The sequence below is a fragment of the Dryas octopetala genome, chromosome 8, assembly GCF_963921425.1.
Source record: "Dryas octopetala chromosome 8, drDryOcto1.1, whole genome shotgun sequence".
Classification (NCBI taxonomy): Eukaryota; Viridiplantae; Streptophyta; class Magnoliopsida; order Rosales; family Rosaceae; genus Dryas; species Dryas octopetala.
Window position 1 is genome coordinate 12705314 of NC_141373.1, and position 18842 is coordinate 12724155.

The 18842-nt window shown below is 35.9% G+C and overlaps 3 protein-coding genes and 2 pseudogenes across 3 annotated transcripts; 4 read left to right on the plus strand and 1 right to left on the minus strand.

The window, feature by feature from the left end:
• Nucleotides 1-287: 287 nt before the first annotated feature.
• Nucleotides 288-1996, plus strand: LOC147277331 (uncharacterized). Its single transcript, XM_086255623.1, has 2 exons — nt 288-1861; nt 1960-1996. The coding sequence occupies exons 1-2, from the start codon at nt 288-290 to the stop codon at nt 1994-1996; spliced, it is 1611 nt and encodes a 536-aa protein (XP_086111749.1).
• A 100-nt stretch (nt 1997-2096) lies between these two features.
• On the plus strand, nt 2097-3684 carry LOC147277332 (uncharacterized; annotated as a pseudogene).
• A 543-nt stretch (nt 3685-4227) lies between these two features.
• LOC147277333 (uncharacterized) lies at nt 4228-6408 on the plus strand (annotated as a pseudogene).
• Nucleotides 6409-7135: 727 nt separating this feature from the next.
• Nucleotides 7136-8931, plus strand: LOC147277334 (uncharacterized). The gene is made up of 6 exons (XM_086254743.1): nt 7136-7176; nt 7277-7450; nt 7544-7651; nt 7743-7812; nt 7899-7997; nt 8650-8931. Exons 1-6 carry the CDS (start codon nt 7136-7138, stop codon nt 8737-8739), a joined length of 582 nt encoding a protein of 193 aa, XP_086110869.1. The 3' UTR covers nt 8740-8931.
• Nucleotides 8932-13999: 5068 nt separating this feature from the next.
• Nucleotides 14000-16119, minus strand: LOC147277335 (disease resistance protein RUN1-like). The gene is made up of 2 exons (XM_086253455.1): nt 15624-16119; nt 14000-15431 (listed from the first exon to the last, which is right to left on the minus strand). Exons 1-2 carry the CDS (start codon nt 16094-16096, stop codon nt 14162-14164), a joined length of 1743 nt encoding a protein of 580 aa, XP_086109581.1. The 5' UTR covers nt 16097-16119; the 3' UTR covers nt 14000-14161.
• Nucleotides 16120-18842: the final 2723 nt, after the last annotated feature.

Consider the following 18842-nt stretch of genomic DNA (forward strand, 5'->3'; position numbering starts at 1 on the left):
TTAGACTATTGTAGGGATTGTGTTGATTTCTTGATGCTATTCACATTACTTTTGTTACACATTATAGAAAACATACTTGAATTTGATGGGAATAATAGTTAGGAGTCTGAAGTGCATATATAGCTGCTGCCCCTCCAATACCCAAAAATATGTGTGTTAAAGGTACAAGGTTTATGGGTTCTGGTATAGTGGTTATGTTTAGTTTGTGTTAATTTCTTTTTGTTTTGTTTCAATAGAGTCAATATTTGGTATGATTTTATAAATGATATGTTTGTTTTTGGTGAAAGATGGATAAGTCATGGATGTATGCGGATAGGAGATCAAGGGCATATGAGTTAGGGATTCAAGAATTCTTCAATTTTGCATTACAGCATGCTAGAAACCCAAACCTCATTCATTGCCCTTGCCAAAAATGTGGAAATATGAGACAATTTGGGATTGGAGTTATAAGGGATCATCTCTATTTAAATGGGGTTGACCAAAGTTACCAAACTTGGATATGGCATGGAGAAGTTTCAAGTACATTTGCGAATGTAGGTAGATGTGTGGAGGAACAAGATGCTAATTTTGTTTTCGAAACAGTGGATATGGGAGATAATGAAGAGGAAGAATGTTCAAATGATTGTAACGATTTCATTAATTCGATTGGGGATGGCGATGAACCTTTATATCCTGGTTGTGATAAATTCACCAAGTTGGGAGCACTTGTAAGATTGTACAATTTGAAAGCAAAGCATGGATTGAGTGATGCAAGTTTCACTGACTACTTGATTGCCTTTGGGGATTTTCTTCCATCAGGTAATAACATACCCACGTCTATGTATGAGGCTAAGAAGACTTTGTGTGCATTAGGTATGGAGTATGAGAAAATACATGCATGCCCTAATGACTGCATTTTGTATAGGAATGAGTATGCTGATGAGGTTAATTGCCCCAACTGTACTGTGTCAAGGTGGAAGTTAAGTAAGGATTCAACTGTTAAGGAGGGAGTGCCCGCAAAGGTGTTGTGGTACTTTCCAATTATCCCAAGGTTTAAAAGGATGTTTCAGTCTAGTAAAACATCTGAGAGTTTGACTTGGCATGTTCATGGAAGAGTGAATGATGGTAAGATGCGGCATCCTGCAGATTCCCCGTCTTGGAAGTTAGTGGACTATAAGTGGCCTGAATTTGCTGAAGATCCTAGAAACCTTAGACTCGCACTTGCAGCTGATGGTTTCAATCCCCATAGCTCTTTAAGTAGTAGATACAGTTGCTGGCCTGTTCTACTTGTCACTTATAACCTTCCACCATGGTTGTGTATGAAAAGAAAGTTCATGATGATGAGTCTATTAATTTCTGGTCCTAAACAACCTGGAAATGATATAGACGTTTACCTAGCACCTTTGATTGATGATTTAAAAAGGCTATGGCAGGGAGTTGCAGAAGTGTATGATGCATACAAAGGAGAGTATTTCACTCTAAAAGCTGTACTTTTATGGACAATAAACGATTTTCCAGCCTATGGTAACTTATCTGGATGTGTGGTAAAAGGATATAATGCATGTCCAGTATGTGGAGAACACACAAAACCCCACAGGTTGGTTCATGGTAATAAATGCTCATACATAGGCCATCGAAGATTCTTAGCACGACATCATCCTTATCAAAAGCAAAAGGCTGCATTTAATAATTGTCAAGAATTTTCTCCACCTCATGTGCCATTAAGTGGGGAAGAAGTATTGGCAAAGGTGGAAAACCTTAATTTCTTACCTTTTGGGAAGAAAAAGTGGCCCCGTAACCGGGTGGAGGGTGATACAAGAGCGTGTTGGAAAAAGAAGTCAATCTTTTTTGAACTCGAACATTGGAAATCTCTTCATGTTCGGTATATTCTCGATGTTATGCACATTGAGAAAAATGTATGCGATAGTATTATCGGTACATTGTTGAACATTCCTACCAAAACAAAATATGGGCTTGCAGCTCGTTTAGATCTCCTGGACATGGGGGTACGTACTGAATTAGCACCTATTATTGGAGAAAAAAGAACTCATTTGCCTGCAGCTAGTTGGAATCTTTCGAGGGAAGAGAAGAGAACTGTATGCAATTCTTTTTTTGGTATGAAAGTCCCTGGGCAGTATTCTTCAAATGTTAGGAGTCTGGTATCAATGGAGGATTTAAGACTTGTTGGCCTTAAGTCACATGATTGTCATGCCTTCATGCAACAATTACTACCCGTGGCCATCCGTTCAGTTTTGGAGAAGCCTGTGAGATATGCTATAACCAGATTTTGTTTCTTCTTCAATGCTATATGTAGTAAAGTGGTGGATACTTCTATACTAGATAAGACGCAGGAAGATCTAGTGGTTACACTTTGTTTGCTCGAGAAGTATTTTCCACCATCATTTTTTGATATTATGGTTCATTTAACGGTGCATCTTATTAGAGAAGTTCAGTTATGTGGACCAGTTTACTTTAGGTGGATGTATCCGTTTGAACGGTATATGAAAGTGCTAAAGGGGTATGTTCGGAATCGGTATCGACCCGAGGGTTGCATTGCCGAGTGTTATATTGCTGAAGAAGCTTTGGAATTTTGCTTTGAACATCTTTCTCGTGGCAGTACTGTTGGAATCCCATCAAGACACAATCAGGGATCTTCTAAGGAATGTAAGCCCTTATCCGGTGCTTCTATACATAGGGCTGATCGTGAGCTTTTGGACCAAGCCCATCTGTTTGTATTAGAGAATACAAAGGAAGTGACACCTTATATCGCGTAAGGGAAATCTGACTTCATTTTCAGGTTCATTAATTAAGTCTTTGAGTAGCACAACTGTCAATATTAATTGAGGATTCTAACATTTTTTGTAGTGAGCATATGAGCTATTTGAAGGCTACACATCCTAGGTTTTAAAAAAATGAAAAGTGGCTGCAAGATAAGCACAATCGCACTTTCATTCTTTGGTTAAAGAATCGAGTAAGTGTTAGTTTCTTAAAAGGATGCACTAAGCTATATAAGTAATTCATAGATTGTATGTAAATGAGTGTTTATCCTTGCAGGTTAAATCTGACCTCAATTGTGAAACTAATGGCATACCAGACACGCTGAGTTGGCTAGCTGATGGGCCATGCATGGAAGTCCCGAAATTTAATGCTTATTCCATTAATGGGGTTCATTTTAATACTAAGACTCGTGATGCAGTTCGGGTTGTTCAATACAGTGGCGTGTGTTGGGTTGGTGATACAATGCAAATTTCTAGTGCGAAAGATAAAAACCCCATAATCACAGATATGTGTTTCTATGGGATGATTCAAGAAATATGGGAACTTGACTACTCCAAGTTTAGAATTCCTATCTTTAAGTGCGATTGGGTTGAGAATACAAATGGAATTAAAATAGATGATCTAGGCTTTACTTTGGTCAATCTTAGTAGGATAGGTTTCAAGCATGATCAATTTGTTTTGGCTAGCCAAGTCAAACAAGTCTTTTACGTGGAAGACCCTGCAGATGCTGCATGGTCTGTTGTTCTATCAACCCAAGATAGAAATTACAATGATTACAATTATGATGATGAGTTTGGGGATATTATAGTGGATCATGAACCTTTTACCAGAGATCTTCCATCCATTGAGACATTTGATGACATTGTTAGTGAAAATCCTACAAACTGCATTAGACCTGATGGTGAGGGTATATGGATTGATCAGTAGTATCAAAAGGGCATTTATCTAAGGTAACTGGTTTTTTTGTTTTGCTTGGGCCATGACTGTGTGCTTATTTTTAATGTGTGATTTCTGGTTAAGTGTTTTTCTGGTTATATAAAGCTTTTAATCCATGTATCTGATTATATAAAGCTTTTAATCCATGATTGGTAATGTTTTGCAGGTGCTTTACTGCATTCTTTGCAAAATTTAGCAGAAACTACAGATAAGTAAAGGTTAGTTCTATTAATCTAATTGGAGGATATGTAGCATATCTCTATGACACTGCCATTCATGAGTTTTTACTTGGTACTGAAAATTAAATCTTTAGTAGTAAATTCTATAGGTTTCAATCATTTATTTATTTATTTTTTACAGTAATCAAAATCAGCTGAGCCCACTTCAATGGGTGCAAAGGCAGTGGCTTCCTCCAAGAAGAAGACCTCCAAATCAAAGGCAGCTGAGCCCACTTCATCTTAATCGAAGGTGACAAAGGACACTGCCACCACCGAGATCTCAGTTAATGGAAAGAATAAGAGGGGGATGGTTACAATGCCTCGCATTGTAAAGCGAAAAATAATGAAAGTCAAAAAGGTGGTGGAGTTCAATGCAAAAGGGCAGCCACATGGGAAGGCAGCGACCGAGATGCAGTCTTACATTGGGACTTTAGCACGTACAAAGGTCCCAATTATCATAGACACTTGGAAGAAAGTGGATGATCATGTAAAGGACAAAATTTGGGAAAATGTAGAGGTAAGCAACATTTGTCCCAAATTTATATGACTAGTACATTATCATACTAAAATATAAAATTACAGTTTTATTAAGATGTAAATTGTGTAACGTGTGTTTCTCTATGCAAGTAGATGGCTTTTGTGCTACCTACTGAATGTAGGAAGATGGTGTTAGCATCTGCATTATCTAAGTGGAGGGAATTCAAGTCTAGACTAACTACTAAATATGTACTCCCTTACAAAGACCAACCTGATTTATTAATTGACCCTCCTAAAAAGTATGAATTTATTGAGAAGGCAGATTGAAAGGTCTTTGTGAACTCTAGGATTTCGGTTCAGTGGGAGGTAAGATATTAATTTGTACATAAATTTCCTACTTTACAGAAATTATGCCTATTTTTTCTTGGTTATATTGAATTCTTGTAGCCCCTCCATTTCTTTTCTGGTTAGGCAGTAATGCTTCATGAAAGAAAAAAAAAACAAATTAAAAAACATAACTTTCTTAATCTTATTGTCACCTCAAGAAGAGCAATCACCATTACATCCTCATCCTTGACTTGGTTCAAATATCACCATTATGGCTGAATTGATAAGTAATGTTATTAATATACTGTACATCATATTAGCATTCAGGCATACATAACTATATATACTGTTATTAATATATATACTATACTTTGTCAATTAATAAGTAATGTTGCAATTGTGTGGCTGGATTCAACTCATGAATTGCATGCAAGTGAGCTGCCAGGACTTTGAATTGGGATGACCATGCAAGTGATCCTTGGCCTGGTCTGCATGTCAGCTTTTTCTTTTGTTTTATTTCTGTAAAATTGTTGTTTTTAAACTTGTAAATAGAGTCCTCACTGTGTGGAAATATTCTATTTTGCAGCAAGTTCACAACGAACAGGTGGATAGGAAATCGAAGCATGAGTATCATCATAGACTATCGCGTAAAAGGTATGCTGGTTTGGAGGATGAACTGGTTAGTGTGAATTTTAACTACCTTGGTTGAATATATATATATTAAGATGTTAATCAAGTTTATTAAGATGTTAATCATTTGTCTGTTTTAAAGATGAAAACAATGCCTGATGCGGAGTTTGATCGGGCAACCCTTTAGATTAAAGCACACGAAGATAAAAGTGGGAAGATCCCAAATGCAAAGGTAGCGGAGACTGCTGCCAGAATTGTAAGTAAGCTACTGATATTGTATTGATTATAATCCTACCAATGTTGGATTTGAGAATATATGTTGACTTCTTTTAAATTTGAAATCAACTTTATTTGTCCTTGTTTATTTATAAGGCATATATTGTTTCAGGAGGATTTGAAGAAACAGGTAGCTGATGGCACATTATCTATTTCTGGTTCCACTGATGTGCTAACAATGGCATTAGGGACCCCTGAGCACTCGGGGCGAGTTAGAGGTGTGGGAGGTTATGTAAAGCCAAGTTCTTACTTTAGGCTCCCTCCAAGAAAGAGTATAAAAGACACAATCAGAGATAGTGTCAAACAGATCATGGAAGAGGAGCGAGAGAAGATAATAGCTGAGGAACGAAAATATTGGATGGAGAAAATTCATGAAATAGAGGAAGGGAAGAATTCCAAGGCTGAGGGACCAACCCCTGAGATGTTAGCCCCTACTCCCGGTACTCCATCAACTCCTCATACTGTTGGATATGGCTCTGATAAAGCAAGCACCAATGCAGTGAAGAAGACTCTTATTCTGAACAAAGTTGAGGAGAATATTGAAGAAAATGTGGAGAAGGAAATGAAGAAGAATGCTGAACAGCAGGTGGACAAGAAAGACACGCAGAAGCTGGCAGTGGATGCTGATTGTGTCCACCTGGAATCTGGGCAGGACAAGAAAATTGTTTTGAAGGTACGTATATATTTCATCCCAACTTAACCCAAAGTACTTTCCCTACAATAATCTGTATGTGAGCTAATTAATACTATATTTGTTGTGAGATGGCAGTGCACGAGAAACCACTAGCTAGCTTGTTCACATGTATAATAAACCACTATAACATATATTCACTGGAGTTCACCATAATATAATCATACATACTATATAGCTAGTATGACTGTAAACTAAGTGGCTCAATCCTCTGAATTAACATACAATAATTTGACTATAAACCTTGTTTAAAAGTATTATTATAAATTTATAATAATACTTGGCCATTACCCCTCTCTGCAATATGCATTGTATTCATCAGATCAATTTCTCCCTTGCCTAACTACAAAGCTAGCTAGCCTTAATTTTTCTCATTAATTAACCATGAATATGACTCATAGACACTCTTTTATAATTTGACTCATAGACGACACACCTTGGCAAGCTGGCAGCTGCTGCATGTACAAATTAAGTAGTCAACTAATACAACATATTGATTTTTGATGATTATAAGTACTCCATTGAGGTTTGAATGAATTGAAACCCAGCCCTACAATTAATTTTTGTAATGTTATATGTGCTTTGGATGTGTGCTGGGCAGGACAAGATTGTGTTGAAGAAAGCAAAAGATGAGAAGCAAGATAGGATGAAGGGAATTGTGTTGAACCTGCAAGCAATGCCTACGCCACTGAAGTTGTTGTGCATGTATGCACAAAATGTAATGAATGAGGGATTAACAATCAACTTTGAAATAGAGGCGGACGTTTTTGGGGCAGCTCGTAGAACCTACATACTGTACGAAGATATTACCCAATTTGGTGGCATGGTTGAAATATCAGCCAACTGCATTGTGGTTTACATGAGGTAAAAAAAATGAATAGGGGATTTTTACATATTAATATCCAGCAAAAAAGATGAGATTATTCAATCATGCTAGCTATTTGACTTGCTAAATATTTTTGAGGTACTTGTACAATGTGGTGAAGAGATCAAAGATAGTAAACATGGTTGGTTTCGTAGACCCTGCTCGAACTGGTGCAATAGGGTGTGGAACTGTAACGGAAAGAACACGGTACTTGGCAGATAGGTTCGCCACGTCTTCTAACGATAAGATTTTTTTAGTCCCTTACAATTCCGGGTAAGTTATTCAATGTTAAAATATCTTTGATTGTCAATGTAAATACACATTTCCAGCCATGTAATGTATTTAAAGAGAATTTTAAATGCGTAGAAATCATTGGATGTTGACGGTTATCAATCCGGACAAGGAGATTGTCTATTTTATGGACCCAATGAGAAGGCGGCTGATCGGTGATGAATGGAGAACTGTTGTGGACAAGTAAGGCTGTAATTTTTTTCTCATCAGTTTATAGTTTCACTCCATATGCCAGAAAGTGTTAAAATAATTTGGTTTTTCGATCATGCCACAGCGGGATTAAAATATTCAATGCTCAAGTGAATAGGCAAGGGCGTAAAACAATAATTTGGAAAAATATGGCGGTAGGTTGGCTTGTTTGCTTTAAACATCAAATAACAAATTTCTAAATGAACTGTGCTCATTCTAATTAATGTTTATTTGTATTTAGGGCATTCCTCAACAACCAAGTGACAAGGAGTGTGGTTATTTTGTTATGCGCTTTATGAAGGAAATAATTGAAGATGAGGGCTTAGCTTTTGTCAATAAGGTATGAATTGGTCAGCCAACCTGACATTATGTTGGTCATGTTTTTGGTATGAGCAGTGATATGATAATTGTCTTTTACTTGGATATTTTGAACCCTTGGTACTCTTAGGAGCTATATAATATCATGTCAAAATGACTTATAAATTGTTTAGACCTTGCTGGGCATTTATAAATGGGTATTCGAATCTTGAGAAAGAAGTTAATGTATTGTTGCAATTTATAATGCTTTAATTTGTTTTGTGGCTGAAAGCTTGGAAATGTAGTAAAGGAATAAAATGAAACAAATTAGTTGGGGAAGTCTGTTTTGGGTGCAGATTGGGAATACTTGGTGGATTCTTTCAAAATTGTGGAAGTGGACAGGTTATATTAGCCCCTGTTTGATGATCACTTGTGTTAATATATTGGAGCTTGATTCTGGATATAGGCCCCTATTTTATCTTGTGGATGCTAACTATATATATATATATATATATATATGATTGCTACTGGATGTTGAAACCTGACAGGGGCATATTCTTCTCTTGCATGCCTATGTTTTTCAATACACCTACTTAGGGGCGCGCATGTTCTTTATTTTTTTCTTTCTGCTGGACTGTTTGCATTTTTTGTTGAATTTTATTTTTAATTAGTACTCCATCTTTGCCTTGTTTCAGTGGGAACGAAGGCAAGACAACACTTATACCCAAGAAGATATCGATGAAGTCCGGGCTGAATGGGCAAACTTCGTGGGCCAGTTTATGTAGACATTTCTGGTTGGATTTTTGCATGACACCTTTTTGACGTAGGCCATATGTTTAGCTAGACTAGCTTTGGGTATATATGATATATTGATTACTTTGCTAGATTAGCTTGGGATGATTGATAGGCTAGCTGCTGCATAATATTTTGATATATATATGGCAGCAATTAGGTTGATTAATTAGATTGATGCCTAGTTTTTTGGAAAGGCATATATGGAGGGTTTTTGTTTATGGCATATATGGCTGGTTTTGTGAAAGAAATTGGGTTAAGGGAGCAAGGTACATATATACAATTACTACCTTCAAATATCTTATATTATTTGGTACTTTAGAAATTCCAATCCTTTATTATTGTGAATTGGTATTTTGTAAATGTATAATTTATTAGGAATGTTAATTATGAAGGGAATCAATTTGGAACAATTAATGGTTGTACCAAAACAACCTATCTCATCAATCAGATTCTGCATTATTTGTTCAAAATTGCATTGTGGTCAAAGACAATTGGGAGTTTCTAAAAACAGATGTAAACAGGCACATTATACAACAGTTTTTCGATCAAAAGCGTGGTCTGTGCCCTTGACTTACAATGGTTCAATATCATAAACCATTGTCTAATTCTTAAGCATACCACACAAATCTTAAAAGCCATTGTGCTAAGTGCCTTCATACAATAGTTTCTAACCCCAAATCGATGTACCAAATAAGTATATACAACGATTATATGGTTAATATTCAATTTTCTTAATGCATGAATACAACGGTTTCATATAAAACACCGTAGTTTGAAAAACCTATAGACATGGCAATACACTTATTATTCAATAGATTAAACCACGGTTTTTCACAATAAACCGTTGTTTTAATGACTATTTCACCTCGTGTTTCTACCTAAAATAGTTGTAAAATCAATTCTTTACTTAACATAACCGTTGTTTAACATATATATACACATCGGTTATTAAATATAAACCGATGTTTAAACTGGCACTCAACAACGGTATCTTCCAAATCATTGATTTTAAAGGTTGTATATACAACATTGGTACATCTATAACCGTTGTGTAATGCAAATCCCATTTTTATGTGAGCTTTTATGTTAAACATCAAGGTGTTTTATGCTAAACTTATCTTTTCTGATCTCAGTCACAACTTCTGATTTTGTTAATTAGTTGTTATATGAGTTTTGGTAGTGATTTTGGTTCTATTGAGTTTTATTTTTTGTAGCTTCTGTTGATTAGTTGAGAAAACTATGGCAGATGCCAAAAGGAAAGTAAAGTTTGCATGATTAAGTGTTTTATGAGCAAAAGGGTTCTTTGTTTGTTCTTATTGTTGATTCTAGTGAGGTTGCAATTTTTTTTCTGCATATTTTTTGCTTATATAATTCAGAGTTACATGGCAATTTGATTGATTACATATACACCTGTGTTATGTCATGAAAATTTGGTTGATTACATATGCACATTGTTATGTCATTAGACCTCATCAAATAGAGAAAACTTTCTAAGGTTGTGGAAAGGTTGAAGTGATTAGATCTAGTACATATGCAGTACTAGGTGAAGTTCAAATGTGTTCAATCCAAATTCGCATTCTCTAATTACAAAATAGTAAATGATAGGACTTGTATGCTTATGTACATGCATTGTCATTTGTACAGTGATATTGTCTTTATATTAGGGTTAGCATATGATATTATGATATCTTGATGACCTTGTAGCCTACTAGTACTTAATTGTTATACCTTAAAGGAGTCTCTTAATTTCGTTGTGAAACAGTCAGTCACAACTAAAATATAAAGTTGTGACTGTTGAACAGTTACAACTAAATTATGAAAGTCACAACTTAGATTTAATTAGTTGTGACTGACTAGATTAATTATTTTAAAAAAATATATATATATATACACAATATCATATAAATTAGGTTCAAAGCAATTACTTTACACAAAAGAAGACTTAGTGCATTATAGTGAGTGCCACAAAGGTTTTGAATTTTGATGTCAAATTGCGACTTTGTATTTGCATGTATGTTCGGTTTTCATTGTGACTTCTTTTCCATTCTTATGACAAGTGTTTGTTCTTTTAATGTCTTCTAAATTATGATTTTCATTTTGCTACCTTTGTAATTTTTTTTTTTAGAGTAATAAGGTTAGAACCAATGAATCATTTGGGCTTTTGTTTCCTTTCCCCCCCCCCCCCCCCTTTTTGGCAGAATAGGTTTACCGATACTTTTGCATTGATGTTGATTATGGGTTTCCATGTATTGTTCATGGGTTTGTCATTTTTGAAATTAATTCATTGCTCAATGACCAACTCAGAGTTTTTTTTCAGTAAAACAAGTAATAAAACTCAAAATGGGTAGTAAATAAGAATGCTGGTCTTGGTAAGCAAGGTTGCTTTAAGCCTTTTAACTCTGAATTTGTTCTTTGGGAATTTGAAATATTTGTGCTGGTTATGTAGAGGATACTCTGAACCTTTTCTCTATTTTACGTGAGCTTTTATGTTAAACATTTAGGTATTTTATGTTAAACTTATCTTTTTCTTAATATTAGTCACAACTTCAAATTTTGTTATATGAGTTTTGGGGGTGGTTTAGGTGTACTTTCTATAGTTTGCATGCTGGAGTTTATGGTCTATCTTTTTCAAATTGTGACAGTCACAACTTCAGATTTAGTTGTGACTACAGAACAATCACAACTAAATTATGAGACAATCACGATTAAGTTGTGACTTGATTGAATGTTTTTGAAAAAATTGTACTACAATGTAGTATAAATAGAGGTCAAAGCAATATTTTTTATACAAAATAATTACTAGTGCAATTGGGGAAGGTATCTCTTTCAACTTACCATGACAGTCACAACAAATTGTGAGACAGTCACAGTTTAACTTGTGACTTGTGACTGAATTAATTTTTTTTTTTGAAATTGTATTACAATATTGGATAAATAGAGGTCAAAGTAGTACTTTATTGAAATTATTATGTAGTGTAGTGGTAAGAGGTGCCTCTTTCTCTTGCATGAGAGGGGTTCGAATCCCTTCTATGCCAAGTTGTTTTTGTGTTGTTGAACGGCGTTGGCCGGTGGTCGGCCGGACGGAGGTGGCCGGTGGTTGGTCGGACGGTGGTGGCCGGTGGTCGGCCGGACGGCGGTGGCTGGTGGTTAGTTGGGAATTTTTTAAATTTTTTTATTGTAGTGGCATATGATGTAATTTTTATGAATTCTAGTACCCTTCACTTTATTAGTTTGTTTGACTTTTTAACTAGTATCTAAATTAAAATGTTATTAAATTTTAGTACCTAAACTAAAAAATTATTAAAGTTTGGTATTTACAGTCAATGGACCTTTTTAAAAAAGGTTTTTGTTTTTTTTATAAATTTATTAGATAAGGGTGTTATTTGGACACCTTTTTTTGGGTGTCATTATTTAGATCTAACAAATTTATTAGTATTTCTAATATTTTAATAAAAAATATATTTCTATTATAATCTAATGTAAATTAACTAAAAAAGATATACAATTAGTTAAAAAATAAACTCACTTCAACCTATTCCCAAACTCAACATGATCTCTATACCCAACATCATCTTATATTTATATCAATTGAATTATTATCATATGTGATTGGCGTACGTATTTGAATTAATTATTTTATTGGGGATCAAGTGACTGGATTATTATAATATGTGATTGGGTTTAGCAAATATCAGTATTTGCATTTGTGCAAGTTGGTTGATCTGCATCAAAATTGAATTGATATACCTCCAGGTTCTAACAAAATCTGGGAAAACCAAGCTCAATTTACAAGAAATTCAAATTGCTAGAAAATGTTACATTCACATATTAAGACTATATATTATTTTGAGAGAGAAATATTTTAAGACATGACATATCCTTGCATATATTGGACCAAAAAGGTAAAATTAAATTGAAAAAATCATTGCTTGAATATAGACTATATAGAGACTTTTAATTAAGCAGCAACAGCAACCTTTATTTTAAAGGTTTCCTTGATGACAACAGTTACTCGATTTCGCCGAGAACCTTTAGGGCCCGTTTGTTTCACCTTCTTAACAGGGATTGGCTTAGTTAAGACCCTAAGCCCATGTTTGGTAAGATTAGAATTAGAAAAAGTAGGGCTTAGTGAATCCCCTTCAATTTAAATGAACCTTCTTAAGTGGGCTTAGTGAAACCCATGAAAAAGTAGAGGTTTAGCTAAGAACCTCCTTGTCTTGTACTAGCTAAGACGCACCCCACCCGATTGCATCCATCCCCAGCCCGTCCTTCGCTCCTCCCCCCCATCCCAGCACATCCCCACCCCACCCCCCTAACCCCATCGCACCCCCCCACCCAGCCCCTCAGTCGCACTCCGCCCACCCAGCTCCGACCTCATTGCACGCTCCACCCAGCTCGTACTCCGCCAGACGCACCCAGACGCACTCCGCCCAGCTCGTACTCCGCCAGACGCACTCCGCCCACCCAGCCCCTCAGACGCACCCATTTTGCTGCAACGCACAACTCACCATCACCAGCAGCGTTGGTAAGCACTCTTTTACCTGTTAACAAATCCAAACCCGTTAAACATAAAAAAAAAAATTTTTGTTTTTTGAAAAAGAGAGAATCCCTTAAAAAAGAAAAGAGAAGAACGCTCTTGAGATTCAGAAAAGAGAACCCTCTCCTTCCTTCCATCTTCAAAGCTTCATATCCATTATAGATATCATCTTCAAAGCTTGATTTCACCTTCAAAACTTCAGACCCACATTAGAGTTATGTTTTCTCTAATTTAAGATTCTCAATTTTCATGTTTGGTTTTGGGTATTTTAGGGATTTTGAGACCCAAAGTGGGAAAGCACTTTTGAAACAAAACAGACTGGTGATACTGAATGGTGCACCGAAATTTGCATCCTCTTCATTTCTCTACTCTTCTATCTTTTTTTTCTCCTTTTCTCTTTTCTTCTGTTCTCTCTTCTTCTTTCTTTTCTCTCCTAGCTTCGGATGCTTTCTCTCTTTCTCACTCTCTCTTTTTCTCTGTAGCTCTGATACAAATTGTAGAATGAATAAGGGATACCTTGAACCTTTTTCTTCGGATGCTTTCCCTCTCTCTCTCTCTCTCTCTCTCTCTGTAGCTCTGATACCAATTTGTAGAATGAATAAGGGATAACTTGAAACTTTTGAAAAAAGAGAAACTGAATTAACTTCACTTGTATTCAAACATAATACATGAGTACATATATATAGCATTTCAAAGACCCTTTCACCCAACTTTAACCTACCTTGCATTAATACCAACATTAATAACAAAGCATCTCTAACGAATGCATAGAGTATATCTTAGCTAGACTACATCTTCCGGACATTAAAAGCATCCCAACAAATACCAAACCTAATAACAAGCAAGGGCAACAAGTCATAGCAACATCAATGATTCTACCAGAGTTTTGGTTTAGTTTTCCAACACATCACATGACCAGACTTTCCCAGTTCACCCACCACTGTGTACACGTCGCACAAATCCTGGTCAGGCAATTCAGATCCAAGGTACATGGCTGGCTCCATTGGTGGACCACACCTCCACAAGCACGCAAACTGTCCGACTTGGACATGGCGAAATAGGACACAAATATCATCATCAGCAGCATCAGCATTGATGACGAATGGCTCGAACAAGGTACATGAGAGTTTGGAATGGTCTTCCTCTGGTTGTTGAGCCCCGGCGACAATCCAATGGTTACCTTCATGACCTGACAAGTTCCTGACCCAGTATTTGTTGTTGTAACAGCAGCGTATGTGCACCAATCCCATATTCTCATTGCTCTTTGCCCTCACAAGTTCAAACTTTGCGAGTGGGCTCGTAACATCCTCTCCATCGAATTTCATTAATCCTGCTGGCAGCCCCTCACATTCATGTTTTAAGCTCAAGTATTTTTGGTTGTACACTGATTTCAGCACCACAAAACTTGGCAATTCCATGATATCGAACTCATTATTAAACTTGGCAATGCCTAAATCTATCAAAGCCAATGGAAGACCTTGAGCGTGGTCAACTGCACGTTTCGTGAGTCCCATATAATCATCCAAAGGTTCATCTCTTTTGAAGGCATTCAAACAAAAGAGCTTCATGGCTTCATGATCACCTAATTTCTTGACCTCATATATTAAATTAATTCCATGAAGAATTAGCAATCGCTTATCTCGGGTCGTGATTATAATTCTACTTCCCAAACCAAACCAATCAGACCGTCGAGCTAAGTTGTTTAACTGTTCCAGTCCATCCACATCATCAAGAATTAAGAGAACCTTTTTATGACTTAGTCTTTTCTTTATCACACTAACTCCTTCATCAACACTAGTAAACTTCAAGTTTTTGTCCCTTAGGATAATAGATAGCAAAGTCTCTTGCAGTTGGACTGGGCCTCCATGTTTCATTGAAGTTTCTCTAACATCTACCAAAAAACAACTACCTTCAAATTTATGGGCAATGGAATTATAAACAGCTTTGGCAATTGTTGTCTTACCAATTCCACGAATCCCCCATATCCCTACCATCCGAACATCATTTGCCTCAACATCTAAAAGCTTGTCCATGTCTTCTAGGGAAGACTCTATTCCAACTGGATGCACGGCCACATCCAAATGTGTATGATTTAATACTTGAATGATCTCATTCACGATCTTGTGAATTAGTTGAGATTCAGGTCTGTCAATTCAAAAGCATATGAAATGTGTAATGAGTCGACATTTAATTATCTCTATACATGTCATTATGTCAAACTGCAATATATATGTACTGAAATTTGAGAGCTTCTACAATATAAATTTTATAATTTGTAAAAGAAGATAAACCATACCCATGCAAAAGAAAATAACATAACAGTGGTTAGAAACATACCCATCTGAATAATGCCATCCGGATAAATTCGCTGCTTCGGAAAGAGCTTCCCTCCATCTTTGCACGCTATCCATGCTGTCCTTGAATTTGCATTCATGTTTGGCAAGTGCCTCACCGAAACTACCTCTCTGGTGCCGTACATCCGAGGGGTCAACCTTATAAAAAACTGGCACAACCATTTGTTGCTTTGATCTTTTACATTGAATGATTTTAACAAGTTCATCCAAGCACCACCTTGAGAATGCATAGTTTCGAGAGAAGACGACGATAGAGATCCTTGACTCTTCAATTGCTTTGAGAAGTGCTTGTGATATTTCTTCTCCTCTTCTAAGCACATCATCATCTTTGAAGGTGTCAATTCCCTTCAGAACCAAAGTGCTGTGCAAATGGTCTGTAAAATTAAAACGTGTATCTTCACCTCTAAAACTGAGAAAGACATCGTAGGTCCATGAATGGACTCCTTGACTGGCCATAGAAGCTATACTGTGTATGTTTGCAAGTCAGATAACCAAACAGCCTCAAAGAGTTGGGAATCCTACTACTTACCTTGTGAGTTTGAAGAGACAGAGCAACTCTTACTTTTTGAATGGAGTTAGTTTCCTACTACTACCGGCGAGTTGGAACTGTTACTACGCGTTTGCACATTATTGTTGCTTTTATTTTTGACCAACCCCGCACTCAGCGTAGTAACAGTTCCAACTTTTTGGAGTACTCACTGTCAAGCAGCCAATGATTCCTTTACCGGACACACTGTCAAGCATTACTCCCAAGCATTATTCTTATTCCCAAGCATTTTGTTTGTTTGGTTGTTAATTGTTGCTTTTCGGCAGTACGATTCTTAAATCTGTATTCATACATGTCCTAACTTACAATATTATTTCACCCCCTCACATTCTTTATTACCAAAGATGCTGTACTCTGTGAGTATACTCATCTCAAAGATTTTCTCATGTTATATTTGATACTTGGTTTGCATCATATAAAACTAGAGATTGGAAGAGAGTCAAGAGACCAATAAAAGAAAGCGAATTAAAACCCATTATATGGTTGGATTCAGTTGTACGTGAGCGTGGAACTCCACCCACTCTATGGTGAGAGGGTGAACATTTCAGCTGCATCTAAAAAATTAATACACAATTAGAAAAAGAAAAACATTTATGTACGTACACTCCAAGAAACAAGTGAACGTACCATTTGATTGTTTCAGTCACAGTAAATGTTTTGGAGGAAATAAAAGCCTCTATGTATAGCTAAATACATGTTATGTTACCAACTTACGACTATTATCAAACACTTGTTGGCCATATTGAAGTAACCCAAACACAACACAAACCTTACTCAATGATGAAATACTTCACGAAGGCTAGAGAATATGAGTTTGTAAGAGGAAGCCTCAACACACAGTTAAGTATCAAGAAAGGCATGAGTTTATTAAGATGGAGTACGTATTTGTGTATTTAATGTATTGTGTATTTAAAAAAAAAAAAAAAAAAAGAGAGAGAGAATTTAGAAAAAATAAATAAAAAAGAAAAAGAGATCTCACTTAACTTGCGATATTTCTTCTCCTTTTCTAATCTCATGATCATTAACGAATGTTCGAATTCCCTTCTGATCCAAAGTGTAGTACAAAAAGTCCGTAAAATGATAACAAGTATCGTCACCTCTACAACTCAGAAACACATCGTAGGTCCATGAAGGGGTTAAGGAAGAAGATGAAGACTCTCCTTGAGTGGCCATACAAGCTGTGTTGTTTGTTTGCAAGATGAAGATGGTATGTTGTTTTTTTGGAAAGAATTGGGAATGTTGTACTCACTTTGATTTGCATCAAATCAATATATAAACTAGGGATTACTTTATTGCTCTTCGGATAGTTATGAAGATAAGAATTCCAGAACATTGAAAGTTTTGCTTCAAAAGTACAATTGAGCAATTGAACAAAGATAACAGAAGTTAATTTGAGAATGGAAGAGAGAGAAAGAAAGGGGAGGGGAAGGCTGCCATGGTAGATCTGGGAAGTAAAGGGGGAGGCGTTGGGTAAAGACTGTAAAGTGACACAATAGAATTAAATTTCGAAAATTTCTTCTAAGATATTTCCATTTTTTTGATATTTCGTAATATTGTTTGAATTGAAATTATCAAAATTTTAATTGTTTTAGTCTAAATTTTCAACGAAATCGAAATTATTTCAAAATTTTCCTCAAAATTTTATATTTTTTAATCCTCAAAATTTATTTTGTGAGGGAAAAGCAATGTACATGTATTTTTTGGGAGTTTCTAAAATATATGTAAACAAGCACATAATATAATAATTAATTAGTCTAAAACGTGGTATATATCCTTAACGTACAATAATTTAATATCAGAAATCATTGTCTAATTCATAAGTATACCACTCAAAATTGAAAATTTGTTGTGCTCAGGGATGGATCCACGTTCAGAGGTAGGGGTTGGGCGCGACCCCCCAACACCGGCGACCCTTTCCCGTCAACACCCCAAGCCTAGTAACCGTGAGCCCCCAAGCCTAGCCGCCGTGACCCCTAAGCTAGCCCACCACGTGTTTGATGAAAAACCCCCAACAGACCCTCTGGTTCTGCTGTTTTTTTTTTTTTTTTTTGTTAGTGATGGTGGAGTTGCAGAAGAAGAAGAAGATGGATGGGGTGAGATCTGTACCCCATGTTGAGTTCATTCAAATTTTTTTATTCATTTCTTTTTTGTATTTTACATAATTTTAAAAGAAAAAAAAAAAAGATGAGTGGGGTGGGATTTGCAATGTGAACACGTTGAGTTCTTTCTTTGTATTTTATATAATTTTAAAAAATTTATATGTTTTTTATTTGTTTTTCTTTTTTAGTGACTATTTTTAAAGGGCAAGTGTGGGGTTTATGAGTGCCATCTCATTGCCACGTCATACGATAACGGTTTTTTGTATTATGCTTTTTCCTCACAAAATGAATAGATGTATATTGCTTTTCCCTCAAAAAATAAATTTTGAGAATTAAAAAATATAAAATTTTGAAATAATTTTGATTTCGTTGAAAATTTATACTAAAACAATTAAAATTTTGATAATTTCAATTCAAACAATATTACGAAATATCAAAAAACGGGAAATATCTTAGAAGAAATTTTCGAAATTTAATTCTATTGTGTCACTTTACAGTCTTTACCCAACGCCTCCCCCTTTACTTCCCAGATCTACCATGGCAGCCTTCCCCTCCC